General features: G+C 46.1%; 1 protein-coding gene across 4 annotated transcripts in view; it reads right to left on the bottom strand.

Annotated features, from left to right (window-relative positions):
- The window catches only part of ASTN2 (astrotactin 2), a 1092638-nt gene that overhangs the window by 455797 nt on the left and 609708 nt on the right, over window positions 1-27133 (bottom strand). For all 4 annotated transcript variants that reach the window (XM_055128058.1, XM_055128127.1, XM_055128183.1 and 1 more), the window contains one exon: window positions 11949-12099. In XM_055128058.1, coding sequence (XP_054984033.1) covers window positions 11949-12099 — 151 coding nt within the window. The remainder of the gene's footprint in view (window positions 1-11948; window positions 12100-27133) is intronic.

Here is a 27133-nt window from a genome sequence, read left to right as displayed (position 1 = left end):
AATGTGCTGTTACCTGGCTAGATTTGTTTCTTTCTTTTAAAACATTCCTTTTAATTTGTCCCCTCCCACCACCATTTTCCCTCTTTTTTGGGCTTATTTTATTTTACTTATTTATTTCTACCTATCTGGATCTTATGATTATCATGTGAATGTCTCAAGTGGTACATCTCTCGTCTTCCATGCGCAAGAACCTAAGTTCAATCCCTGGGACCTCACAGTTCCTCAAACATAGTCAGGCATGGCGTTGGGTCCATGTGCATTGCAGGGAGAACTCTGCCCACTCCAAAACAAGGAAAGGAGATTTTTTTTTTAATTGGGAAAGGAGACTACACTGAGTGGAGTGTTCTAGATAGGAATTTAGAACACCTGGGTTCAAGCAAATGCAGTTCTGATGCCTTTGGGGCCTCAATTTGCTCATCATTACTTTTTAAATTTTACATTTGCTCATCACTACTTTTTATCACTCTGATTGGAGCAATAGCACAGGGGGTAGGGCCTTTGCCTTGCATGTGGCCGACCAGGGTTCGATTCCTCAGTCCCTCTCTGAGAGCCTGGCAAGCCTGGAACACTATCTGTGGCATATTCAATATGCCAAAAACAGTAACAAGTCTCACAATCAAGACATTACTGATGCCCTCTTAAGCAAATTGATGAACAACGATATTGCGACAGTGCTACCGTGCTACTTTTTACATAAGGGAAAAGGTTTGCATATGGTTATGACTAAGTTAGGGAGTCAGTTGTCTTAAAAATAAAACGGAAATTCTCTTTGAAAAGCATGTCTAAAGACACAAAATTCTAACATAGCAAGTTATCCCAAAGAAACATAGCTGTGTGCTTTTTATGCTTCCATTGCTTCTAGATTAAATGGGAAATTTACATCCACTTTTATTTATATTCGCATACGCAAAGGCAAAATGTATAGATTACATACACATATAATATATATTTGGCATTTATAAACCAAAGAGCAGAGCAGTTATCTCTACAGTGACTGAAGAATAAAGAGGATTGGCTTGTTTTTCCCCCTTTACACATTTCAACAGTCTTCAGATATCTTTTATTTCACAGTAAGCACGAGTTACTTAAAAATAAAACCGAGTAAAAGGAAGATCGAAGAACAGACAAGTACCTTATATGTGAAAAAATGACTTTATTATAATTAAGACAAACACAATTTTTCTAGCTTTCCATTTCAGAACTAGGAAAAGGGTGTCTAATTATCAGTAATCCGACAATTCTGGGTCCTTTCACACAATGCTCAGCTCAGCCACTTCCAGGGGCTGGCAGCTGCTGCCTCTGATGTCTCTCATCCTCCAGGAGACCGAGGTACCTCCATCCCCCATATTCACTCTTCTCAACTCCATTCTCTTACATGGTGACCATCTCCCACAGGTATCCTACACACTTCATTGGTTGCTACTCCCTAAAGCATTTTTTTTTTATGTTATCATTATCCTGCTTAAGAAGCTTCAGAAAAAACACCCAATCCTGTCCTTGAACTGCCTTCTGAAGGACCATGGAGCCCTAAAGGAGGAGAAGACTTGAAATCTAGAGCCAGTGCATTACCATTATTTTTGAATCCACCCCATACCTTCATTCAAATCACAGACCATTAACGCAATCCACAAATCATCCTTAAAGACCTGGGGATCTGTTTTAAAGAAACTTGAGGAATCACAAAGGGATTCTGTTTTTTTTTTTTTTCTTTTTGGGCCACACCCAGCGATGCTCCTGGCTCTGCACTCAGGAATTACTCCTGGCGGTGCTCTGGGGACCATATGGGATACCAGAGATTGAACCCGGGTCAGCCTCATGCAAGGCTGTGCTATCCCTCCAACCCCAAGGATCCTTTTTCAAGGTTGCTTAGAATATCACTGTTTATACTGGATCACAATTGGAAACACTTATAATATCCAACAACAAGCCAGAAGAAGGGCCAGAGCAACAGTACAGCAGGTAGGGCATTTGCCTTGAACGCGGCTATCCCAGGTTAGATCACTGGCACCCCATGTGGTCCTCTGAGCCTGCCAGGAGTGATCCTAGAGCATAGAGCCAGGAGCAAGCACTGAGCACTGCCTGGTGTGGTCCAAAAACTAAAAACAACAAAAACAAAAATAGAAACCAGAGAAAGCCCCATCTGGTCCCTTCCAAGGATTATTTGGCAACTGCTAAAAATTGTGCTGGTGAAGAGTTTTCCCTGGTTCAGAAGAAGTTTTCTGAAACTCCCACCTCCATCCCTCTTCTAGAACTTATGAGTATGTGAACCTGAGATAGTTAAGTTCTCTCTGATTCCGTTTTCCCATCGCTAAGAGGCAGATCAGAAGGAAATTCATCAAAGAGGCTTTAGAAGATGGTGAGCCTTATCAGCAAAAGTTGGCTCCCCCCTCTTACACATCATCTCATCAACCCCCTGCACAAATTAGTAGACTGTAGTGTTAACAGCAGACTCCTTTCCTGCCTGTGTAGAGCAAGGGACTGGCTTCAGGGCTGGGTATTATCTCAATGAGTCTTAGCAGCTGTTTGCTTACATGGTATTGTCCTCCTGTCATGCAAAAGAAACCCGGGACCCAGATATTGTCAGCACTTCATCCCAAGGTAGCCACATGAAGAGTGAGAGAGCGCCTTCTATCCTTGCCAGCTTTCTGTCTGTGTGAGCAGGCGTCCTGAAGGTGAAGCAAGGGTCAGAGCCTGTGCATTCTCTCCTGGGGGTACTTTACCAGAAGCCCAAGAGTCCCCTTGCTTGGTGCATGCAATACGCAACACAAGTAATAACTATAACTGCGGACTTACATGCTTTGCATATGAGGGCCTTATATTTTGTATCTATTTTTGCACGCCCCCCCAAATGACTCTAAATGTCATGGGAAGAATACAATATCTAATGTCATAGAGGGGTGTTTGGGCTTTAGGAGAAAGCAATTTATAATCGTGGAAGCATGGCTGCATGCACTGCTCCATCTAGAAGGGAGGAAGACTCGACTCCTAGCACCAAGATAAGATGTCAAAGGGCCCCACTCCCAAGAAGGCAGCAATACCCTTTTCATCCTAAAGTTGGAACCAATGTACAGGAACGGAGTCAGTAGACAGTGCGTTACAATTTTCTTCTTTTCTGAGTTTTCCACCCTCTTTTCCAAAATTCAGTGTTTATTTTCTTTTTAAGTTGGAGTGGATCAGGTGGTGCTAGGGAGCATCCCCTAATGCAGTACCGAGGGCTACCCCTGGAGGTGCCGAGGGACCATGCAATGCTGGTCATCAAACTTGGAGCTTCAACATGTAAAGCATATGCTCCAGCCTTTTGAACTCTCTTCTCCACCTTCACTCATTTTCTTCTCTTCCTCTAGATCTTTTGGATGCAGAGAAAGAAGAATGAACTGAGGGCCCAGAGGGTATAAGGAAGAAAGTGCCCCCTGTCTTTATGCAACTTGACACGGGGGAGATCACACTCATTCCTGGGACACTAGCCTCCACCTTTTGAAGAGTTACGAGGATGAGTTTGGGGAGTCAGACAGCTTTGACTTTGGATTTCTATTCAACCTTAACTGGCTGGGCAGGCTTGGACAAGTTTGATCTCGCTTTCTGAATGCATTTCTTCAAGGACAAAACGTTGAGTGGAAATTGTGGCGTCCTTCAAAAGAAAGATTGAACTGCAGGGATTCAGGTGATGATGCCTTTTAAGTGTTTGCCCAGGGCCTGAAACTGAGCACTCGTAGACTCTCTGGATGCACCTCTGTCAGTAATGGGAGTGCTGCTTTGACTGAGAACATTCATTCGGCTACGCTATCAGCTACGGCAACAGTAATCCCTAATGGAGAAGGTGCATGTAGAGAATTCTGCCAATGGACCCATCAGATCAAAATGCTTGTGGATGGGAATACCATCCAGTAGAGACATCACTCTGTACTTATCGCTTCCCAGCCCAATACCCTGAAGGTTTTCCACAAAGAAACCTTGTGCTTGACTTTGCATTTTTTTTTTTTTGCTTTTTTGGGTCACATCCGGCAATGCACAGGGGTTACTCTATGCTATCGCTCCAGCCCCGACTTTGCATATTTTGAAAGTTTTAAGTAAGAAAAAGTGGCAGGCATGATTCCTCCAGTTGTGGAATTCCTGCAGTTGTGGAATTCCCTCTGTTCTGGGGGACCCTTCAGAACCTTCAGAATCTTCGGTGACCCTTCAGAACCCCCTGATCTGCAGGGATGGTGTGAGCCTGCAGAGTTCATTTCTGGGGAGAAAGAATCCTGTCTCAGAGAGGAGACTGCCCAGACAGTATCTTTGGTCAGTCTCTTTTGGTCAGTTGAGTCCAGGCTGTTCTCCAATGTGATTTCTCACTTTGCTGGTTGTCCCTGCATGCTTTTCTGCACTTCTTGAGTTTGGGACCATTAATTACACTCAACTGAGTCATTAAATGGGGCAAGTCTGAGAAATGAGAGCATCAGCCTCTATCTCCCCAAGTCTGTTCCCAGTGGTTGTTGTCTCACCCCCCTGGCACCTCAAGGGGCCTGATCAATAGTACATGAATAAGTATATCTTTATTCCTCTTAACTGGGGAAAATGCAGCATCCTTTGGTTGCTACTAGCATCCCAGGGCAGTCAGGGAGTCTGATGGTCTTTCCTAATGTCTGAAAGCTCAGGTGGCCTTTTAAACAAAATGGAGAAACATAAAGAGGGAGAAGTCAGTATGCAGGGGTGTGTATTTGGGGGTTGGCTGGGGATAGTTTACCTTGGGAGAGGTCACTCCTTCCTAAGATCCTACAGGCATACAAATTTCTGCATCTCCCTCAGTTCAGAACTTACAACAGACTCGATGACCGAGTATAGCCCCACCTCTTCACACCTGTTTCTCTGTTCTTCTCCACATATAACCCATTATCTGCCAGGCAGTTTTATTTCCCCACTCAATCTTAAGGGAAGGTAATCATAGAGCTAAGCTTATGAGATGAATGTAAGGATTAAACTGGTCAAAATAAGCAAAGTACTTAGAATCAAGCCCTGCATGCAGTGGCAGTAAGGCTGGCGGTCTTTCTAATGCCTTTTGTAATGGATGTAATGCTACCCCACTAGGAGAGTTGTATACACTGACTGCGTGATCATAGCACACTGGCCCACCTTAGGTGTTCAGAGGGTGAGGGGTCCTTCCCACTGGTCTTGTCTCATCCCCAGCTCTCACATCAGCCCTGTGGCATTCCTCTGCACATGCACAAAGCAACTTATTCCAGAACTCATGCAGTCTGTGGGAACCCTCTGGTCTTTGGCACTGACCTTCTAGTGTTATTCTTATTTCTGTGTGACCTACCCTGTCCCCAGCTCTGGATGCATGTATGCATGTGGCTAATGACCAAAAGTGGCAAAGCAGATGCCACCAGGTCACTTAGTGTGAAAGTCACAGAGGGAGAGTCTTGGGATTAGTTTTGATCCTATCTCAACCTTCCTATATGAGCTGGAGGGATTTCTGCATCTCTTGAGCCTTGGTTTCTCTGTCTGTGTAATGGGAGAGATGGTGGCGTGGTTTGAAGGCCACCAGGATCCCTTCCAGACACAGGAGCCTGGTTTGTGAGTCCCTATTGCAGGTAAACAGGAGTTACAACTCCTCTCAACTACATGTGGTCCAGTTCTGTGCCCTGGAGTCCAGACTGACCTCACTGGCCTGTGAGACTGAGAGAATGTAGGAGGAATGATGGTCAGGGACCTCTGAGGCTAAATACTTGGAACCTTCGACATTTCTGTCTAAGCTCTTGGAACATGAGATCCCAGGGTGCTTCCCTAGAAAATCCAACTTCTATGGTATGAACACCCCGAGAGAGTCCCAGCTGTCATATAGCAGGAGTCACATCCAACTGTCCACACTGTAGCATGAGACAAGTTAAGTGAAGGGGCCCTGTCCTCCAGACTCCCCACAGGGGCAGAACATAGCACTTCACCTAGCTGAGTCTTGCCTGCTTCACTCAACTGAGTCCTGCCCACGGAATCATGAGAAAAACACAACGGTTGCTCTAAGCCCCTGAATTTTAGAATAGTTCGTTAGGCAGTAGGAAATCACTGTGATCCCAGAGGTGAGCTGTGAATTGGCATTTCCGAAAGAGACTGGATTTTGGTCCCTAGACTCTCTGGAGTTCAGTCCATCAAAAAGGTCCCTCCCTTGTTGTGAGTGAGTAGCAGGTTGAGTCCGGGGAACAGCAGGGAAAGTGATGCCTCCAGGGGTAGCTGATGCCCAGAGACTGATTGATGTCTTCCCCAGGACATCAGGAGGAGTCTATGCTCACCTCCCCTTGACTGTGTGTTCTGTCACGATGAAACGTGCACAGTGTTGATACTGCCACACTAAGAAAGGGAGCCATCACTTATTTTTCAAAGTGTACCTTATTCACATCATTGTCAGATTTGAACCATTTCTAATGGCTGCTATTTTTAAACTCTGTTCAACATTCAAGGGAACACAAGGCTCTCTCCTTTCTCTGATGCTCCATTATTGCTTCCTTCATCCCTGAACAAGAGGTGAGGGCCTGCCTGGAAATAATTGGAGATCAGAGTGATAGGACAATTCTTTATAGAGTGTCTCTCAGGTCAGCCTCCCTCCCTGGGTGATGGTTGAACTTGTGTTAGTTTTCTCTTGCTGTTGTTACAAATTACCACAAGCTAGGTGGGTTAAAAACCACATGGATTGATTGTCTTACAGTTCTGCAGGTTAGAAGGTCAAAAAAAGGTCTTTGTGGAATAAAGCTGAGGTGCCAGCAAGGGCTGTATTCCCTTCTGAAGGCTCTTGGGGGATCTATTTCCTCACTTTTTGTAACTTCTAGAGATTTTCTCGTACCTTTTCCGCCATCAAAGCTGTCAGTGTTGATTCACTAGCATTCTCTGCTGCCTCTTTCTCCCACAGAGAAGGGTTCTGTCTGCATCAGGCTCACCCTGCTCATTCAGGATGATTACCCTTGCATCAGATCAACCTATTAGCAACCCTAATTCTATAGGCAAAATTCTCCCAATTTTTATGAAAGGTAACTTTATCAGGTTCTGCATATCAGGATTTGGATTTTTTTTTTTTTTGCTTTTTGGGTCACACCTGGCGATGCACAGGGGTCACTCCTGGCTCATGCACTCAGCAATCACCCCTGGCGGTGATCAGGGGACCATATGGGATGCTGGGATTCAAACCTGGGTCGGCCGCGTGCAAGGCAAACGCCCTACCCGCTGTGCTATCGCTCCAGCCCCAGGATATGGAATTTTAAAAAAAATTTTATTAGTGAATCACTGTGAGGTACAGTTACAAACTTATGAACTTTCACGTTTGCATTTGGTTTACATCCCTCCACCAGTGCCCAATCTCGTCCACCAATGTTTCCAGTATCCCTCCCAACCATCCCCACCCCAGTCCCCACCACCCCACCCTGCCTCTGCAGCAAAGCATTCCCTTTTGTTCTCTCTCCTGTTGGGTGTTGTAGTTTGCAACAGAGGTATTGAGTGGCTATCGTGTTCGGTCTATAAGGATTTGGAAATCTTGGGGGAGGGCTTTATTCAGTTTCCCGTACCTCTGTGCTCCTCCTTGATTTGGGACACACAGTAGGCGAGGTGACCACAACAGAATCAAGAAGCCAAGATATCAGTTCAATGGTTTTGTTTATTTTGGGTGTCAAAGGTAGAGAGAGAAGGTATGATCATGATAATATCATAATCATGATGATCATGATGGTGGAAAAAGTTGTGATTTGCTTGAGAGTATATCTGCCTTCCGCCCACAAGGAAGAAAAGAAGAAAGTAAAGATCATTAGGACTCAGGGAAGACTGGATGGCTGGAAGTCAAATTAGATGACCTTCGGCTAAAAACCCTGTACTAACCCTCAAAGAGACCCTGCCTATCATGCATATGAGGGTAGTTACATGAGAGGTAGCAGGACCTCAGACCTGTAAAGCATGTGTGAACTGAGATTCTGGTGTATTCCAGAACAAAAGGGCATGGCAGACAATGACCAAAGCAGAGAGCAGGTAACAGAACTGAGAGGTGAAGGTCCAGACTAAATATTCCTTTACTCTATGCCTTATAATCACATCAGTGCCCTTGAACTTGGATGGAGCAGAATAGAAATGAAATTCAGCTGCAAAACAGTTATTTAGATTAATCCATTTTGCTCCTGAATTTGGATGGCCCACACACATCATTCCATATACCCCAAGCTACATCAATAATCTTGGTATCATATTTCATACACATGGCATTTTTATACATCCCAAATCAATACCAGTGATACTCAGAATTTTCTTAGAAGCCATGAGCTCATGAGTTATTGTTGCCCCTTTGGAAAGAAAGAGGAGTATGGAGGTCAACACAGATCTCTGTCTACCAGTGACCAAGTCAGAACTCAAGTCCAAGTGTCTCGAATCAGTCTTCTGTTCAAGGTTCTTCACTGCCATCTCAGCTGTACCTGAAAGCTTCTGGGAAGGACCCTGGGCACCAAAACGATGGGAGTCCTGTTTTGGGGCCTTCACACTGGCATCTAGTGTTGAGACCTCAGAAAATTATTCCATTTCCTGGGCTCCATTTCTCTCTCAAGGGGACCTTGTTCAGCTCGGGTGTGAGAATGAGTTACTGAGTGCACACATGCTATGAAAACTCCAATGTGTTCTGAAATATATATATATGTATATATATATAGTATTATTATTTTTTTGCCATATGGGGTTTTTAGAAGACAGGTTGTAAGAAAAAGTTTCTCTATACAGGTGTGATGGAGAGTCTATGGAGAAATGAGATACTAAATTTCTGTGTAAAAGAAGGTACTGTCCTCTTTCTTCTAAAGGCACAGAGGAGAGCTTGCCTTACATCCAGTGAGCCCTGAAATTGCAGCTTTAACATTAGATCCTTAATCTAGAGAAGATGGTCTTTGACAACCTCATCAGACCGTAGGAATTTCTCTTAACCTCTGGGGAACAAATGTTCTTTTTGTTTATCTTTTATATTTTCCCAGTTTACATTAATGAGAAGGAAAGACACACACACACACACATCTCTGCATTCTGACTTTTCATTCTTCTGGGACATCTTTCTTCAAAGATAAGGGACTTAATTAGTTCAGAAAAAAATGAACTGGTGGGGAAATAAAAGTAAAAGAAACAGACAATCCTTCCAGAAATAGCAACCTCATGCTTCAGAGAAAATACGAATGACTGGGACATCCTTTAGAGTTGATTGTCTACTGACTTTAAGCTCTAACACTTGAACAGACATTTCTATTCCCCAATGGGCCTCATTTTTAAGAAAGTGTGGGGCTTCAAAGATTTTAAGTAGACAGTCACTGGTGTACACTGACTTAGCACCCATCCTCAGCCCTCCTATTCCCTGGGAGTCCTTTTGTTTCCCCACCCCCACCCCCAACTCATTACCATGCATTTTAGGTCTAGCTGCCACATGGCCCAAACCCCAGCTATGGTTGATTCTGTATGAGATCAGACAGAGCTTGCTCCAGGGCACAGAAATTAATATAGGAATGGTTCAAGGGAACCAATGAGATGGAATTCTGTGTTTTCAGTAGGAGGGACTAAGAGAGGGGTATTGTCCTACAGGACTCGCAGAGCTGAGCAGGCATTGGTCTGAGAACGGCCATATTGCCCAGGAAAGCAGGGGAGATGGAGGGAGGAATTCCAGAACCTTTGTGGGACTTTCTTTCTCCAGCCATGCCTGGACTTCTATCTCAGTCAATGTAGATCCCCTCTTGACAAATTAATTTGAATTGAGTTTATGTCACTCTGAGTGCTAAGAATTTTAACCCATAAAATCTTCCAGTTATGCATCCATCTCTGAGCATATGTTGGTATTTCAGTCTAATTTGGTTTCATTGCATCAGTTTATGCTCTAGAAATGCCTTCTTTGCATTGGCTTCCAGGTGAGTGACCAACTCCTCCGTGTAGGTATGTGCAGGTATGGTAAAAGTATACGGCACTGAAGCTGGCCTAACAGAGCTCATAATCTGGTAGATAGAACATGGCTAGTTTCAAACAAGATTAAAAAATGAAAAATTAAAAAATGTCAACTGCATATGCTATTCCTTGAGGTCTCTTTCAGAGACTCTATCCAGAGGAGGAATTCCCATGACTACACCATCCCTCCTTCCCTCCCTCCCTTCCTTCCCTCACTTCCTTCCTTTCTAACTTCCTCCCCTTGGTCCCCATTTCTTCCTTTTGTCTTTCTTTTCTTACTTACTGTCAGTGTGTTTAGTCAAATCAACAGATTCAGTCAGCCCTCTTTCAGTTTGTTGTTGAAATGTATTTGGGAAAAAAATGATAACCTTTCAGTACCTGTATTATAAATCATAATGCAAAAAGGAAAGAGAGAGACAGACAGACAGAGAAGAAAAGTGCCTACCACAGAGGTAGACTGAGAGGGGTGAGGGAACCTGGGGACATTGGTGGTGAGAAATATACACTGGTGAAGGGACAAGGGAACATTGTTGGAACATTGTATGACTGAAACCCAATCATGAACAACTTTATAACTGTATCTCATGCTGATTCAATAAAGCTTTTAAAAATTATAAAAAGTTATCACAGATGACAGAATAGATGTAAATACAGAAAAATTAGTGATACTGAGACAAAGAGGTTAATTTTCTCTAATGGTAAAGTGGAAGAATTGAATCTGGAGAGAAATTCACTTGTTTGCTCATGGACTAGGGAGTGATTTACTCCAGGCAGAAAGCGTAGCCTGGGCAAAGGTTTGGAGGCATTAAGCAGTCACACATGTTCAGAGAACGACATCTAATTAGTTCATTTGGCTCAAGTGTAGAATGAAATAAAGAGGGGAGAGACTGAAAAGAAGCCAAATCAAGAGTGTTAAATGCCAAGCTTAGCCTGTAGGGTAGTGTTTCCCAAGTACTCTCATTAAGACCCAGACCTACTCCCAATACTTACACATATAAACTTATTAATTTGCTAAAAATTCATGTTCCTGGGACCTAGACCCACTCTAGAGATTCAAAATTTCTGGTATGAAATCATGAAGCTACATTCTTGGTTGATCTAAAACCAATCACCCACTTGAATAAGCAACAGGCTCCTCATAGAGGTTACAGATCCATGCAAACTCGGTCGCATCCATTCACACCGTCCCCCACCCACCTCAACCCAATTCCTGCCTTTGCATCGTTCATCTCCATCCTTTGAAAGTCCTTTCATAGACCTCCTTCTCCAAACTGTATTCTATAATTCTTAAGTTACAGTGAAACTTTCTCTTGAGCATTTCATTATGCTCATAGAGAAAAGGCAGGCCTGTTCAGATTTCTACTATAAGATCTGGTGGCCAGCTGTTTTCAGGGACCTATAGAAAGATTGGATCTCAAAGTTCTAATATTTCATTCTAGTCTCCTCCGCCTAGATTTCCCATTTCCAGTAGCTAGGTGGTCACACCCAGGGACTGCCCCCAGCACCCGGTAATCCCATCCACGGCCAGCATCCAGAGACTTAAAAGCAAGCTCCAGAAGTGCACGGCCTCGAAGTAGGATATCTTTTAACCTAGTTCTCCTCTGGGAGAACCTGGCAAACTACTTGGAGTTTCTTGACCACATGGGAGAGCCTCACAAGGTCCCCCATGTTGTATTAATATGCCAAAACCAGTAACAAGCTGGGTCTCATTCTCCTGACCCTGAAAGAGCCTCCAATGCTGCATCACTGGGAAAGAAAAGTAAAGAGAGGCTTCTAAAATGTCAGGGCTAGGACCAATGGAGACATTACTGAGACCGCTTGAGAAATTCAATGATCAACGGGATAATGATGGTGATGATGATACTGATGAGTCTCCTACCAATAGCATGAGCAAGGCATAATGATCCTACTTTACATATGAGAAAACCAAGGCAGCCTGGTAGGTTACAGGCCATAAAGGTTGTAGCCCTGAGGAGATGGACCCTTATGTCCAGGTCCTGAACAAGAAGGAGGGATAAGGGTCTTTAATGGGCACTTACCACACATCCTGAGGAGTCCACCTGGCGGTCAGACACACACTTGAAGTTTCGAGTGCAGCCCCCATTGTTACGAGAGCAGTCACGGACTGGCCCGAAGGAGGACAGCAGATCGTTGATGGTTTCAAAGTATGTGGACAGCATTGCTTCTTCCCTTGGGGAGAAAAAGGAAGGTTAGATCCCAGAGAAGCCTGCATCATTGCACTCAACACTTAAAGTAGCATAAGACTAATATCCAAGGCCAGGGAAAATAGGGACCAGGAAGACTGGTCAATGGTTGGGGAGCTTGCCACAGGTGTGTTGGGGCTAAGGGTAGTTAGGATAGAGAAGGGACCAATACGACAATAACAGCTAATAGTTGGAAATGATCACTCTGAACAAGAACTGAGTGTTGAAATTAGGTAAAGTGATATACATGATATCCTTCCAGTATCTATATTGCAAACCATAATGCCCAAAAAGGGGGTGAAAAGGAAAGAGAGAGAGAGAGAGGATAAAGGTGCCTGTGATAGAGACAGACTGGGATGGGGAGACAGGTGGGAGGGCAACTGTGGACAATGGTGGTGGGAAATGTACACTGACAAAAGGACAGGCGTTGGAACATTATATGACTGAAACCCACTCATGATCAACCTTGTAACTGCATATCTCCCTGTGATTCAATTTAAAAAATAAATTAAAAAAATTAAAAATAGTTAAATGTGTATGCACGACACTTGAGATAACATCACTACATTTGTCACCAAGAAAATGACACCAATGAGTATTTTGAATATAAACAAAAGAAAAGTAAAACTTGATATCATCCCAGACCTGGTGTTTTGGTCTAATGGTGACAAAATAAAACACACCTGGAGTTGTGTACCTTTCATTAATTGCCATCATCTTGGAAGGTTTCAATGATATTTCCATCTTACTAGAAATGAACTGTGCCTCAGAAAGTTGAAGTGTTTGGCTTGGAAGCTGGCAGGATTGAAGTTAGTGCCAAGTTTCACAGAGTTGGAAAAGAAAGATCTCCATACAACTTGTGAATCACATTATCTGTTTCTCTATTGGCCCTAAAACTTTTTACCACAACTCTGCAACCGGGCACATTTCTGGTGTTAGTGCTTCCTGAGTATCAGTGGAATCTATAAGAGGTATGTGACTTAGCCCAGATCACATGCAACATGAACTGCAGAAACAAGACATTACTGCTGACCCCGGTATTCTAGAACTTTATGTTTCAGACTCTTGTGTTAAAGTCACACCATCAAATCTGGTGGCGACAGCTATTGGACAGAAGATGAGATTCTAGTAAAAGGACTTGATTCCTTTCAACTAAAACTTTCAAGAGATTAAACTAGAGGCCCAATTGCCACAAGGTGAGAGCTAAGCAGGGAAGTTTCTGGATGCTGTTTGTCTGGAGAAAGGGCCCTGAATAAGAAACGCCCTGGCACTAGAATATGGAGTCGGCACAATGAGCACAACAACATAGATCTTAAAGGTGCTGCTGCACTGCCAGCATCAAGAAGGGGTGCTCACTCTGTTTGTCCAGCACAATGGGTTGTGGAATCCAGAGCTGAGAGAAAAGGGAGGTGCATTTGTACATGGAGCAGCAACAAAGCATGGCTAGTGATATTGCCAAACATCTTTCATCCCTTAGATGCTTCTTTCTCTCTTCTGGCTGGGGAGCGCCAAGTTTGGGACTCTAGCCTGCCTTCTTTCCCTTCCCTCCTTCCCTCCTTCCCTCTCTCCCTCCCTCCCTCCCTCTCTCCCTCCCTCCCTCCCCTCCCCTCCTATTCTTTTCCTTCCTTCTTTCCTTCCTTCCTTCCTTCCTTCCTTCCTTCCTTCCTTCCTTCCTTCCTTCCTTCCTTCCTTCCTTCCTTCCTTCCTCTCTTTCTCTCTTTCTCTCTTTCTTCTCCTCTCTTCTCTCTTTCTCTCTTTCTCTCTTTCTCTCTTTCTTTCTTTCTTTCTTTCTTTCTTTCTTTCTTTCTTTCTTTCTTTCTTTCTTTCTTTCTTTCTTCCTGGGGGACCATATGGGGTCCTGGGGATCAAACCCAGGTTGGCTAAGGCAAGAGCCTTACCTGCTGTACTATTGCTCCAGCCCCTCCAGCTTATTTTCTAACAATTTTATGTCCCTTCCATCAACTGCCCATGTAGTTGGCAATCCCCAGCTTTAATTAGATTCCCCATTGATCAAGAGTCTCCATTACTTATAGAAGAAAAATCTAAATTTCTTCCTTTGGCATGCAATGATCTATTTCCTGCCTGGCTGGCCAATTACCTTGACCCTGTCTTCGCAGGGCCTACCTGCTAGCACAGTTCTCTTCCCAGTCCCTAGGACACATTTGGGGGTGTGTTCCCCTTCCCTGAAAGCAGACGGAGCTGTACAGTGGTGCCTGCTTTATTGAGAAGCCTTCTGGGGAGCCAATGGGAGGGGGTGATCGAGGATGGAGCATGAGTTGCCTGGGTTGATACTACATGGCTCTGGAATCTTGGGTAGTCATCAGGACTGCCCCAGGACTGGAATGGCCCTTTGGGGAAGTGTGAGATGAAGGCAAGAGACCCAGCACTTTGCATCACCATGTCAGCAAGGTAAGGACAAGAGCTTACTTCTGGAAGGGAACAAGACAGCTATTCATGACTGAAGGAATGTGCAGCTGAGTATAGGTCGCCAGCCAAAATCCAGGGGATGGGCAGGTGATGCCTGGAGAGGCGATGTGTGTATCCTATCTCCCTTCTCTTGTCCAAATCTTAAATCATACTCTCACTTCTGCCTGGAATGCTTATCCCTTACCTCTTTCCCTGACTACATCCTAAAACTCTCATAAAATTGTTCAAATTCCCTCATTCATTCCTGCATGCCTTGCACAAGATTCCTGATTGATTGCTCTGTGCCTAGCACAATTCTAGATATTGGGGTGCAATAATGGCATTGGACAAAGCTCTCTTCCCTGCAGATATCTTTCTGTTCCCTCCCTTGTAAAACTTTCTCTACTCCCCCGCCAACCAAATTAATTCCCTCTCTATCAGCATCCATTCTTCACATCGAATATCCTATTGATCTTAATCATCAGTTCTGCGGTTTTCCAGAGAGACTATAGCCACTCTGAGGGAAGAGCTCAAAAGTTATCCATCCCTCTTTAGCCCGCCACACAAGGCCTGGTAAGAAATTGTGCCAATCATATGTTTTTTTCTGCTAGAGAGGGAAATTTTAAAATTAGGTGGTGATACTCTATGAGATCCCAAGGCAGAAATGTTTGAATCACAAAGTTTAAGAGAAAAGTTGGAGGGTTGAAGTGGACACTGGAGGGAAGTAGAGTAGGAAGAAAGAGAACAAGGAAGAGACGCTCATTGGAATCTTCAGTCAGTGCTGGGGGGAGTGGGTTCATGGTGTGTCCTGACCCCAGCAGTGTACTTTCACTCACTCAGGTTACCCCCTGCTCAGGAGCAGGGCGAGGGTCACTCAATGAGAGTCTGCCCCTTGTTTGGGGACCTGAGATTGCTCAGCAGGACTAAGGGATCTTGCACTTCAAGGTAAAAACTTTGCTCCTGGACCCACACTGGACACAGGAATGACAACAGGTGGGAAGAGCTCAAGGGTCATCCTTCCTCAGAGCACACCCCTTGGGGTGACAGCAGGATGTTCTCATATCCAGCAAGGCTGATGGAAAAGAGTGTGGACCCCAGGTCAGCAGTGTGGTGCCCACGTGGGGCCTTCTCAAGTTGGGGTGTGTGCCAGGATTAGGTGGGCCCTAGGGGGTGCTGGGACTGAAGCAAGTAAATGTTTTCAAATGAAATGAAGCACCCACAGTGTGAAGGCAGCTCCCATCAATGAGTAGTGCTACTAAGAGTCCCTCCAATTGGATGTCTCTTCCCTGACGCCCCTCAATGTGGGGGTTCCCCTCCAAACCTTCCATGCCCAGGGTGATGGGCACAGAAACAAAGAAGGAAATGAGAGGAGAGGTGACGATTTTCCCTCGCTTTCTACAGAGTGACATCAGGGTGATGCGGAAAGCGAATGAGTGGTTCTTAAACGAAAGCTCTTGGGAGACTTGTCAGTTTTGAGTCATGGGAACAGTTGAGGATTCGGGGAAGGCATTAAGCCTATTAAAATATTAATATCCTTAGAGGGATAAGAGGAAATAGAAAGTGAGCGGAGATCAAGATCGAGGGCTAACTATTTGAGAACATGTAAACAAGAAAAGTGATAAACACACCGAGAAGCTGCTAGAAAGAAAGAAGAGAAACTAAGAGGCTGATATAGTCTTTTAGACCAGTGTTTCTCTACCTTTTCTGACTACAGCTGCCTTCTGACCTTGCTAACTTCCTGTGCCCCCTCTCCTACCTGTTGGCCTCCTAGTTTCATTCCCAAACACCTGTGTTGAGTCCTGGCTAATGTCCACGCAGGAGGAAAATGCACGGTTCTCTCAATAACATAACTGCAGAATCTGGGACTTGGGGAGATAACAGTGCTCTGGTCAATACAGATGGGAAGTGTGTGCATTCAAGATCACCAAATGTCCTCATTATGTTCAGAGCATTCTCTGTGCCATACACAGGCTTGGTTCCCTGGTTCCATGCCTTTGCGCACATCAGAGTTCTCATACCTGGAGCCAGCAGAAACCAGTATACAATTACTCTGGTGTTAGAGAAGGAAGAATCTGAGGGGCAGTGCCTGGGTCCCCCCTTGTTGACCTGCCAAGAGTTGCCTCCCCCTGGCCTTTGCACAGGCCACATTGATGTAGGCAGGATAGGGAAGGGCCCCTCTCAAGGTAATAGCACAAGCTGATCTTGCAGAAAACAGAAAAAAATAAAGAAATAAGACCTGAAAAGACCCTCACCTACCTACAGCAACAGACCCAGAGAAGCTCCTGCAGAAACAAAGGCGAGGAAAGGAATTTCAAAGAAGACCATCGCCACTCTCAGCCCCCTGGTAACCTCCTTAGCAATGGACTTTGACCTAGGTAGAAGCCCCACTTGGGGGCAGGTTGGAGAAACCTTTATAAGGCCACCTTGAACAAAGGAAGCGGGGGCATATGCTGCCGGAGCCCATGTGCTGCCTGTGCCCATGTGGCCGAGCACATGTGGCACCCACATCTCCAGTCTTGAGATGTTACTTTCATGCTTTCAATGTTTAATGCTGGGATGTGTGTAGGGGCTCTCTCCGCCCTTGGAGAAGCCTGGGTTCTCTCTTGAACACGTTACTCTCCACTCTCTCCTACTTTTTCTTCCTCCTTCCCTTTAACCTCCAAATATTCAATACCTCTATTGCAAACTACAATATCCAAAAGGAGAGAGAACAAAAGGGAATGCCCTGCCTCAGAAGTGGGGTGGAGTGGTGGGGGGTAGGGTGGGGGTGGTGGGAGGGATATTGGGAACTTTGGTGGAGGAGAATGGGCACTGGTGGAGGGAGGGGTAAATGATCACTGTATGACTGAAATGCAAAGATGAAAGTTCGTAAGTTTGTAACTACTGTACCTCACTGTGATTCACTAATAAAAAATTTTAAAAAAACCAAACCCAAAAACTTCCAAATAAAAACTGTAATTTCACTGCTTGTCTACTCCTGAAATTCTTTTCTGTGAGGCGAGTCAAGAACTTAGTAACCCTGGGTCCCAGGTGGCAGAGGCGGATGGGGAGAAAGTGACCATCTTTCTCCTCCCCACTTCACACGGTGGCCACCCGTGGGGCCCACCGACATCAGCATGAACCTCAATCCCTATTGAAACCCAAAGGGAAAAACATGGGACGTTATGAAGTGCCACAAAGAGGGTGACTCAGAACCAACAGCAGAGAATGATTCTCTCCCAGGTTAGCGAGTCAGTAGAACTACGCTTCCTCTGTGGGCTCCAGGGAAAACTCACCCCTGGCCTCCTCCTAGCCCCCCAGGGCTCCAGGCAACATCTCCGTACTCTTTTTTTTTTTTTTTTTTTTTTTTTTGCTTTTTGGGTCACACCTGGCGATGCACAGGGGTTACTCCTGGCTCTGCACTCAGGAATCACCCCTGGCCGTGCTCAGGGGACCATATGGGATGCTGGGATTCGAACCCGGGTCGGCCACGTGCAAGGCAAACGCCCTACCCGCTGTGCTATCGCTCCAGCCCCAACATCTCCGTACTCTTCCCAGTCTGCCCCTGTGGTCACCTGGCTCCTTCATTCTGATGTATCTTAATTGTCTCTACAAAGACCCTTTGTTTGAGGGTTTGGGTTGAACTGCATGTATGGATGGGTGGGTGCGTGAAGGGCTTAACTTGACCACTGCACACAGCTCAGAGGGAGGGTCACACAATAGGAGAGAGCCAGTGTTAGAACAGCTTGGTCCTTTGCTCCTAGTCCAGTGCTCCCAGCACAGCCTGGCACTCTAATTTAAGCCTCTGCCTATTGTAACTTAGTGTAAGATAGTCACAAGGTCTCCAAAGACTTAGGAAAGGGAATTTGGAGGACCAGCTCGGGTTGGGAGATGCGAGCCGAATGTAGACTATTAATCAAACACAGTGGCCACTCAATGCCTCTAGTGTAAACTACAACACCCAACAGGAATGAGAGAACAAATGCCCTGCCACAGAGGCGGGGTGGGGGCGAGGGGGTGGAGGGGGTGGGAGGGATACTGGGACCATTGGTGGTGGAGAATGGCCACTGGCAGAGGGATGGGTACTCGATCATTGTATGACTGAAATGCAAGCAAAAAGTTTGTAAGTCTGTAACTGTACCCCACGGTGATTCACTAATAAAAAAAAATTAAAAAAAGAAGAAAGAAAATGGACCTGAATAAAGATAGTTTCCAGGTGCCCTGCACCTCCATCTAAAAGCAGAAAAGACCAACTCCAGTACACACGGTGCCCCGGGGTTTTCCTCATAAGCTCTCCCACCAGTGCCTTCAGAACTGGGGGTCAGAATCCATAAAATCTAGTTTAGGCTTTGCAAGCCACATCACCTCTCTCTCAGCTACTTGATGCTGCTTTTGTGCAGCACAATCAGCCCTAGGCAATATCAATGACAGTGCTGTGAATGTGTGAGGCTGCATTTCTATAGATCTGTCCTCACAAAAAGAAGGCTGGCTGTTTCCTCTCTCACCTGGGGGAAAAATACCCACACTGAGAGTGACTGGATTAAGTGGACCCAGGGAGGTCGAAGGCTAGAACCAAACATTCTTCTCCTCCAGGAAGATACTTCTGAACCTCGATCTTCTCAGTCTTCTCATCTGTAAACTGGGCACAGTGGCTTTTTAAGCTCCCAGCCCTGAATTTGGGGAGCACTAGGCTATTAGAGGTTACCAGAAAGCAACCACATGGGGACCGGAGAGATAGTACAGGGGTTATGGCATTTGCCTTGCACGGGGCTGGCCCTGGTTTGATTCTTGGTACTGTATGTGGTCCTCGTCCAAGCACCACTAGAAATGACTCCTGAGCACAGAGAAAGGAATAGACCCTAAGCACCTGAGTGTGGCTCAAACTCCCCATCCTTTCCCCTCTCGACCGCCAATCTGAGGACTATCCTCGTCAAACTTTAGAGGCCAGCGCAAACCAGCTATTCATTCCTTCAGCCGGGCTGGTATACCCACAGCCGGCCTGGGTGTGCAGCATCCTGACGGGCACTGGAGCAGATAAGAGCTGACCTTGGATTGCCCCATAGTTGGAAGCCTGCTTCATGAGCGGAGGGGAGAAGGCAGATGGAATAGAGAAGGATCACTAAGAAAATGATGGCTGGAGGAACCAGTTGGGATGGGAGATGCATGCCGAAAGTAGATAATGGACCAAACATGATGGCCTCTCAGTGTCTGTGTTGCAAGCTGTAATGCCCAAAAGTAGAGAGAGAGTATGGGGAGTATTGTCTGCCTTAGAGGCAGGGGGAGGGTGGGAAAGGGGGGGTATACTCGGGATATTGGTGGTGGGGAATGTGCACTGGTGGAGGGATGGGTGTTTGATCACTGTGTGATTGTAGCCCAAACATGAGAGCTTGTAAATATCTCACGGTGATTCAATAAAATTTAAAAAATTAAAAAAAAAATGAACCGACCTTGCAAAGCAGCCCAGATGCAAAGCCTCACAAGAGGGAGTATTTGGGCAAAGTTGGCAAGAACAAGGCGTCAGCCAGCACCAGGTGTTCAGACTTGAGCCGCACTCGACCTCCTAGTCACATGAGCCCGAGACACAGAAACTGTCACTCTGCTAACAAGTCATCTGCTAGCAAGTCATCCTAGCTGCAGCATCTAGCCTTGATGGGGATTGGAACGGGGCAAGGCAGAGTTGGAAAGGGGATAGGCCAATAATTCTGAACTTTCTGTGATTGGACCATCCTCTTAAGCCGAGACCACCCTAAAAATATGTGTGTATCTGACAACAAAGTGAACAGCCATCAGCTGCTCCTGGAGGTGTTTCTCCGTGTGCCCGTCATCTTTCGCCCCACCTCTGCCCGGACCCAGTGTGCAACTGTCTCGGCACACTGGGACAAAACTCTTCCCAACATCTGGGAAACTGTTCCTGTGTCTCTGCTTGGGCCTCTCGGAAGCGTTTTCCACCTCTGAAGCAGAGATTCTGTCCTAGAGGCTTCCAAACACCTCGCCAGCTCTAACATCCTTGTTCATGATTCTGCTGCTACCAAGCTTCCCCCTGAGTCCGCCAGATTCTACCAGGCAGATGAGGCTATGCCCCCGTCCCCCTTCCCCCAGCCCCCAAACTGGTTTCTTGAGATGCAAATGCATCACTTGGGTTCCACTTGGTCAGGTCAGCTGTACCCCACAGGGCCAGCAGGAGGCCAGCAGTGGCTGGGAGCCGATGCTGACAAGGCCCTCTATCAACAGATACCAGGGACAGTCTGTGCCACTCAGAGAGAGGGTGAATTGATGACTCAGGCCAGACAGTGGCCAAGCCCCCAGGGGTGCAGACTAATCATCCTCTGCTAACAACTGGCAGCCTGTTTCCTGAGCTCCCAGGGAGCCATGGCTGCTTGATGAGAATGAAGCTGCCTTCTCTCCCCACCGTACTTTGGGACTCAGTCCGCGGCAGTATAAGCTACACACAATCTGTAGCAGTGTAGCACTGTCGTTGTTCATCGATTTGCTCGAGCGGGCACCAATAGTGTCTCCACGGAGAGACTTGTTGTTACTGTTCTTTGGCATATCAAATACGCCACGGGGAGCTTGCCAGGCTTTGCTATGCGGATGGGATACTCTCGGTAGCTTGCCGGGCTCTCCGAGAGGGATGGAGGAATAGTGGTTACAAAAGCATGCTTGGTTGTGATTTTTTTTTTTTTTTTTGCTTTGGGGGCCACTCTTACTTCTGGCTCTGTGCTCAGGGATCACTCCTGTGGGAATGTGGGACCATATGAGGTGTGGGGATCAAATTCAAGTTGGCCTCGTGCAAGGCAAATGCCATTCTGAGGCAAGTTTCTTTAGAATCAGACTGCCCTGCTGTGAAAACCCTGGTCACTCGATGGAAGACTTTGGCCTCATCCCACTGAGCTTTTGAAAAATAGCGTCATTCAGACCGAAATGACAGAGCTTGCGTGAGAAAGATGTAGAATGCTCTATATAAGATGTGAACGATTGCACAGTGGGTATGGTGTTTGCCTTTCACGCGGCTGACCCGAGTTCGATTCCTCCACCCCTCTCGGAGAGCCCAGCAAGCTACCGAGAGTATCGAGCCCGCTCGGCAGAGCCTGGCAAGCTACCCATGCATATTGGATATGCCAAAAACAGTAACAATAAGTCTCTCAATGAGAGACGTTACTGGTGCCCGCTTGAACAAATCGATGAGCAACGGGATGACAGTGACAGTGACCCCTCTCAGAGAGCATGGCAAGCTATCGAGAGTATCCCTCCCGCACGGTAGAACCTGGCAAGCTACCTGTGGTATATTTGATATGCCAAAAACAGTAACAAGTCTCACAATGGAGACATTACTGGTGCCCGCTCTAGCAAATCGATGAGCAGCAGGATGACGGTGACAGTGACAGTGCACCAGTGCCTGACCACAGACAGTAACTGGTACCAGCAAGTTTCCCTCCAAGTTTCAAGATCCCAGAGCAGGAGAAGGTGAGCCAGAGCTCAGAGACAGAAGGGAAAGGAGATCTGGAGACCCAAGTGCTGTTTCTAAATTTAACTCTTTTTGTTTTGCATTATACTTACTCAGAGGTTTCCTCCCTTCTTTGGCCTACAGTTCTCTTTACAGAAAAAAAAAGTTACTCTCGTATCCTCCCATCCCTCTAAACCTAACTGCCTTTAAGAGAAGAAACAGAATGCCTCCCCCAAATGCATCTGAGGTTACTTCACTCCCTTCAATCATTCGGGTATCCACCAGGGGTCGGTATTGTCCACTTTGGGAAACAGTGGTGGGGGGGGCATAGGAAGAGATGAAACATAGCATAAGCTAAACACAGGAAACAACAACAACAACAACAACAACAACAACAACAACACAGAGTCAACCTGGCAGTCTAGGCAGACCAAAAGAAGAGCCCCTCCTCCTTCCCAACTCAGATCTTGGAATTGACACTCAGAAGAAGCTTTTGGGAGGAAGGATGAGCAGAAACCAGCCGAGGAAAAAAAACGGTGGGATGGACTAAGGGAATTCCAGGCAGAAGCCCCAGAACATGTGAGGTTTAGAGGCAGGAATCTATGTTGCGGAGGAGCTGGTCTGAAAAGGAACAGTGGGAGGCCAGCAAAGGATTTCGATGCAGAATCGCTGTGACTTACACTCATAACCTGGATTGGGATCTCATAAAAAACAAAAAAGAAATCACTGGGCAACCACAGTAATAGCTAACACTTCCTGAGCGTTCATCACATGCCCCACCTCACTTCCCTCTCTGTTGCTGGCATTACAGGTGCCCAGGCACTCGATCCCCATAAAGTACCGGGTGCTAATGACCTGCACCATCTACAGGTTAAGCTGTGTAGGGAGCAGTGGGAGATGACGCCGGGGTAGCCTGAGGACAGGGGCTGGCCAGGACAGCTGCTTTCGACAGACGAGCTGGGAAGAGGCCAGGTGCGCTGGCACACACCAAAGAGAGGCTGGTTGGGATTTTTCTCAAGTCAGAGCTGTTGAAGAGTGGGGATGCTTTCTCCTAAGGCATAGGAGGAAGGGATGGTCTTTTTTTCTGGGGTGCAGTCATGCTCTCCTGGGGAGGGCTGGACAATACCATAGGAACAGAACGATGCCTAACAACTCTTAACTCCCTTTAAGTCAAATGGCAACTTGACTTAAAGGGATTATCTCATAAGTCTCCCCTAACCCTCTGGGAGGGCGGCCTCTTTTTGGGGGGTTTGGAGATTCTAACTGGTGATGCTCGGATCATTCTCAGCTCTGTACTCAGCAATCATTCCTGGTGGGTTTGAGGGACAGTAGGGGATGCTGGGGTTGAACATGGGTTGGCTGCATGCAAGGCAAGCATCGTACTCACTGCACTACCCATCGACCCCCTGAGAAGAGGGTGCTCCTCTTAGGCCCATTTGCTCATTGAGCAAGAAATATACACACACTCACATGCACGACCTAGAACCTACAGAGGTTCTGGCCTTCAGAGGCTAAGCCAGATTCAAATACTTCTAGGCCTTCATCTTCCTTTCTTTTATTTTCCTTTCTTTCTTTCTTTCTTTCTTTCTTTCTTTCTTTCTTTCTTTCTTTCTTTCTTTCTTTCTTTCTTTCTTTCTTCCTTCCTTCCTTCCTTTCTTTCTTTCTTTCTTTCTTTCTTTCTTTCTTTCTTTCTTTCTTTCTTTCTTTCTTTCTTTCTTTCTTTCTTTCTTTCTTTCTTTCTTTCTCTCTCTCTATTTCTTTCTCTCTCTTTCTTCCTCTCCCTTTCTTTCTTTCTTTCTTTCTTTCTCTTTCTTTCTTTCTTTCTTTCTTTCTTTCTTTCTTTCTTTCTTTCTTTCTTTCTTTCTTTCTTTCTTTCTTTCTTTCTTTCTCTCTTTCTTTCTCTTTCTTTCTCTCTCTCTTTCTTTCTCTCTCTCTTTCTTCCTCTCCCTTTCTTTCTCTTTCTTTCTTTCTTTCTTTCTTTCTTTCTTTCTTTCTTTCTTTCTTTCTTTCTTTCTTTCTTTCTTTCTTTCTTTCTTTCTTTCTTTCTTTCTTTCTTTCTTTCATTGAATCACCGTAAGCTACGGTTACAAAACTTTCATGTTTGAATTTCAGCCATACAATGATCGAACACCCATCCCTCCGCCAGTCACTGTACATTTTACACCACCAATGTCCCCAGTATCCCTTCCCGAATCCCATCCCACCCTTCCCCCTGCTTCTATGGCAGACAATTTCCCACTTACTCTCTCTTTACTTATGGCTATTATGATTTGCAATGCAGATAGTCAGAGACCTTCCTTTTTTAACCTTCCTTCCCAAAGGCCTTGGGGGAATGGTTCAGTGACCAAGCACCTCTTTGCAAGCATGTGTATAGCCTCTGGTCATCACAACAACAGCAAAGGGAAAGGAAGAAGAGAGAGGAGGGAAGAGAGAGGTTGGCAAGGAAGAGAAAAATCAAACCTTTTATTTTATTTCTATAAACTAGATGCCACTTCCCCTCAAGACGCCGGGGCTGTTGATGCAGCTGACACTTAACATTCCTCTCTCTTAGCAATTAGGGCTGGCACTAATTTAGGTCAAGAGTTTGCACTGCTGTGCCAAGTGGTCTCACGGTTTCCTGTCGGTGTCTGTGCCTTGAACTGGCTTGTAAGCCTCTGATGAGGTAAGGACTGAGGTCTCTCCTCATGTCCCCCCCAATGCCCTGGGCACTGCAGCTGTTTCCAGAACAATCCAGACAGTGAAGGGATAGGAAGAGAGACATAGGAAGCCTATCAGCACTGTTGTCCTGGGGACACAGCCAATTCTATGGGACTGTCCATTGCCCCCTGCTCTTCCACTCAGGGCTCTGGTCAGGACTAAACAAGATGAAAAAACTAACCTCTCCCCCTGGCCACCAGATCCAAACATGACCCTTAACAAGAGGTTACCATATTCTGGAAATGCATGCGCTCATTTCTCAAATCCTTGCTCATCGTTCTTCACGGGGGCTAGAGGTTAGGTCGAAACAGAAGCGCAAAGCAGACAAAGGCTTTGATCTCCCGGAACTTACAGTCCAGTTAACGGAACAGACACACATCCGATTCCTGTCTGTGTCTGTGTCTGTGTCCGGGTCTGTGAATCTGCGTCTGTGTCTGTGTGCATCTCTGTGTGGCAGTGTCTGTATCTGCGTCTGCATCTCCGTGGCTGTGGACCTACGGTTGTGTGTCTGAGGCTACATCTGGGTCTGTGTTGCTATCTCTATATTTTTATCTGTCTGTAATTCTGCTTGTCTGTAGCTGTGTCTCTATTTATACCTGTCTGTATTGATGTCTCTGTATCTGTCATGACTAATGGTGTAATGGTGGCTTAGAAATACAGGGCACCAGCAGAGGGGCCAGCGGAGCTGGGACTGGGGATAGGGAATGAGGAAAAGAGAGTTCCAAGGAGAGGACAGAGGGATGGAGCCAATCACCAGCAGGGGTTGGTGAAGTACTGTGATGTACCGTCGGGATGCTTGATCCCCTACCCCCTACCCCACGTACACATTGACTACGGCGTCTGTCTGACCTATAAAGCTATCCATCCTCTGGCAAAAGTCACCTGATCCCCGGCTGCATTTGTTCGGTGTACTCAGGCAGAGAACCCTCCTCCACACCCCTACATTTCTCTTGTCCCTTGCAAATCCCATCATTTCTATTAAAAAGGAAACAAACCACCAGAAAGGCTCAGCGACAAATGCTGAGGCTTGAGGATGATTTATGCATGCAATACCCACTTGGAGGAAGTATTGAGAGCTCCTCACACGGCTCAGCTAAGAGAGAAAGAAGCTCATTAAGATGGTTCTGAGGCGGGGGGCAGAAGGGGGGTTCCTGGCTTGGCAGAATCAGCTACTCAGGAAGTCCAGTGGGGAGAGTGCCCTGTTGCCCAGGGAGCATGCGCTGAGCTGCGGGGGTGGAGGGGCTGCCTGCAGCCCGGAGAGCCAACCCAGGGGGTGGTCTGCCTTCTAGCAGGAAGAGCACTGGTTGGGGGCTCAATGGGACTCGAGGGGCGCCAGCTGAATCTGGCTCTGCCTTTCTCTGTCCCTGAGTGGCCCCACCACCTTCCCTGGGCCTTTCGGGGATTAATACAATGATGGGGTGATCTCTGAGTGTATTTCAGGATCGAATTTCAAACGGTATGACATGGCTTCCACAAGTAACAATATGAGAAGGCCAGCAGTGCCTGAAATAAAATTAATAAAAGAAAAATCATAAGGTGGTGGGGGACAAGGGAAAGGAGAGAGAGAAAGAGTATGTTTATTTGCATTATATGAGCTGGAGCAATAGCACAGAGGGTAGGGCATTTGCCTTGCACGAGACCGACCTGGGTTAAATTCCTCCGCCCCTCTTGGAGAGCCTGGCAAACTACCGAGAATATCTCGCCCTCACGGCAGAGCCTGGCAAGCTCCCTGTGGCGTATTCGATATGCCAAAATCAGTAACATCAAGTCTCACAATGGAGACGTTACTGGTGTCGTTGGAGCAAGTCGATGATGAGCAGTGGGATGACAGTGATGCAGTGATTCTGCACTTAAACGAATAAAGGAATTACATAATCAGTAGAAAGTTCTGGGCTCAAACCCAGGCCCTGGAAGCTTAGATCTGGGAAAACTGTTTCAATCTGTGTCTTCAGCTACTTCTTAGATTGGACCCATTCCCCAAATGTTGAAAGGCTGAAAACCACAGAGGGCCTCCATGGTTGTAACTGTTAGTCTGTGGGCCAGTATGCAGATAGGTACAGTATGCTCAGGTGTAAAGAACACAAGTTTAAACAACTATATCAATGTCCCCCTGAGTTTCAGTGTCCTTGTGATCCATCATGGGTATTGAGACCCCTGTCTTAGGTAGCCACGAGGTCATGTGACATTCATGCAGGCAGAGCCTCCATCATGCTTACTACATCAGAGCTTAGACCAGTAACACTACAGGCACCCAGCTTTTTACAGACTGAACAGACAAATGCAAACTTAGATAGAGGCTCCACCAAGCACTGTATGAGCACAGAGAGCACAATTGCAAAGACCTTTGCACGTGCCACTTGAGTTGATGGCTGAGGCGGTAGCTGCTAACAATAGCTCCCTTTACCTCAAAGCTGAAAATGATTCTAGCCTAGACATCAGGGGTTTTGAACCTGGGACCAGGAACCCTTTGTCCATCAGAAGAAGCAACTTATGA

The sequence above is a fragment of the Sorex araneus genome, chromosome 1 (genome assembly GCF_027595985.1).
Source record: "Sorex araneus isolate mSorAra2 chromosome 1, mSorAra2.pri, whole genome shotgun sequence".
NCBI classification, from domain to species: Eukaryota; Metazoa; Chordata; class Mammalia; order Eulipotyphla; family Soricidae; genus Sorex; species Sorex araneus.
This window is presented reverse-complemented; position numbering and strand designations above follow the sequence as displayed.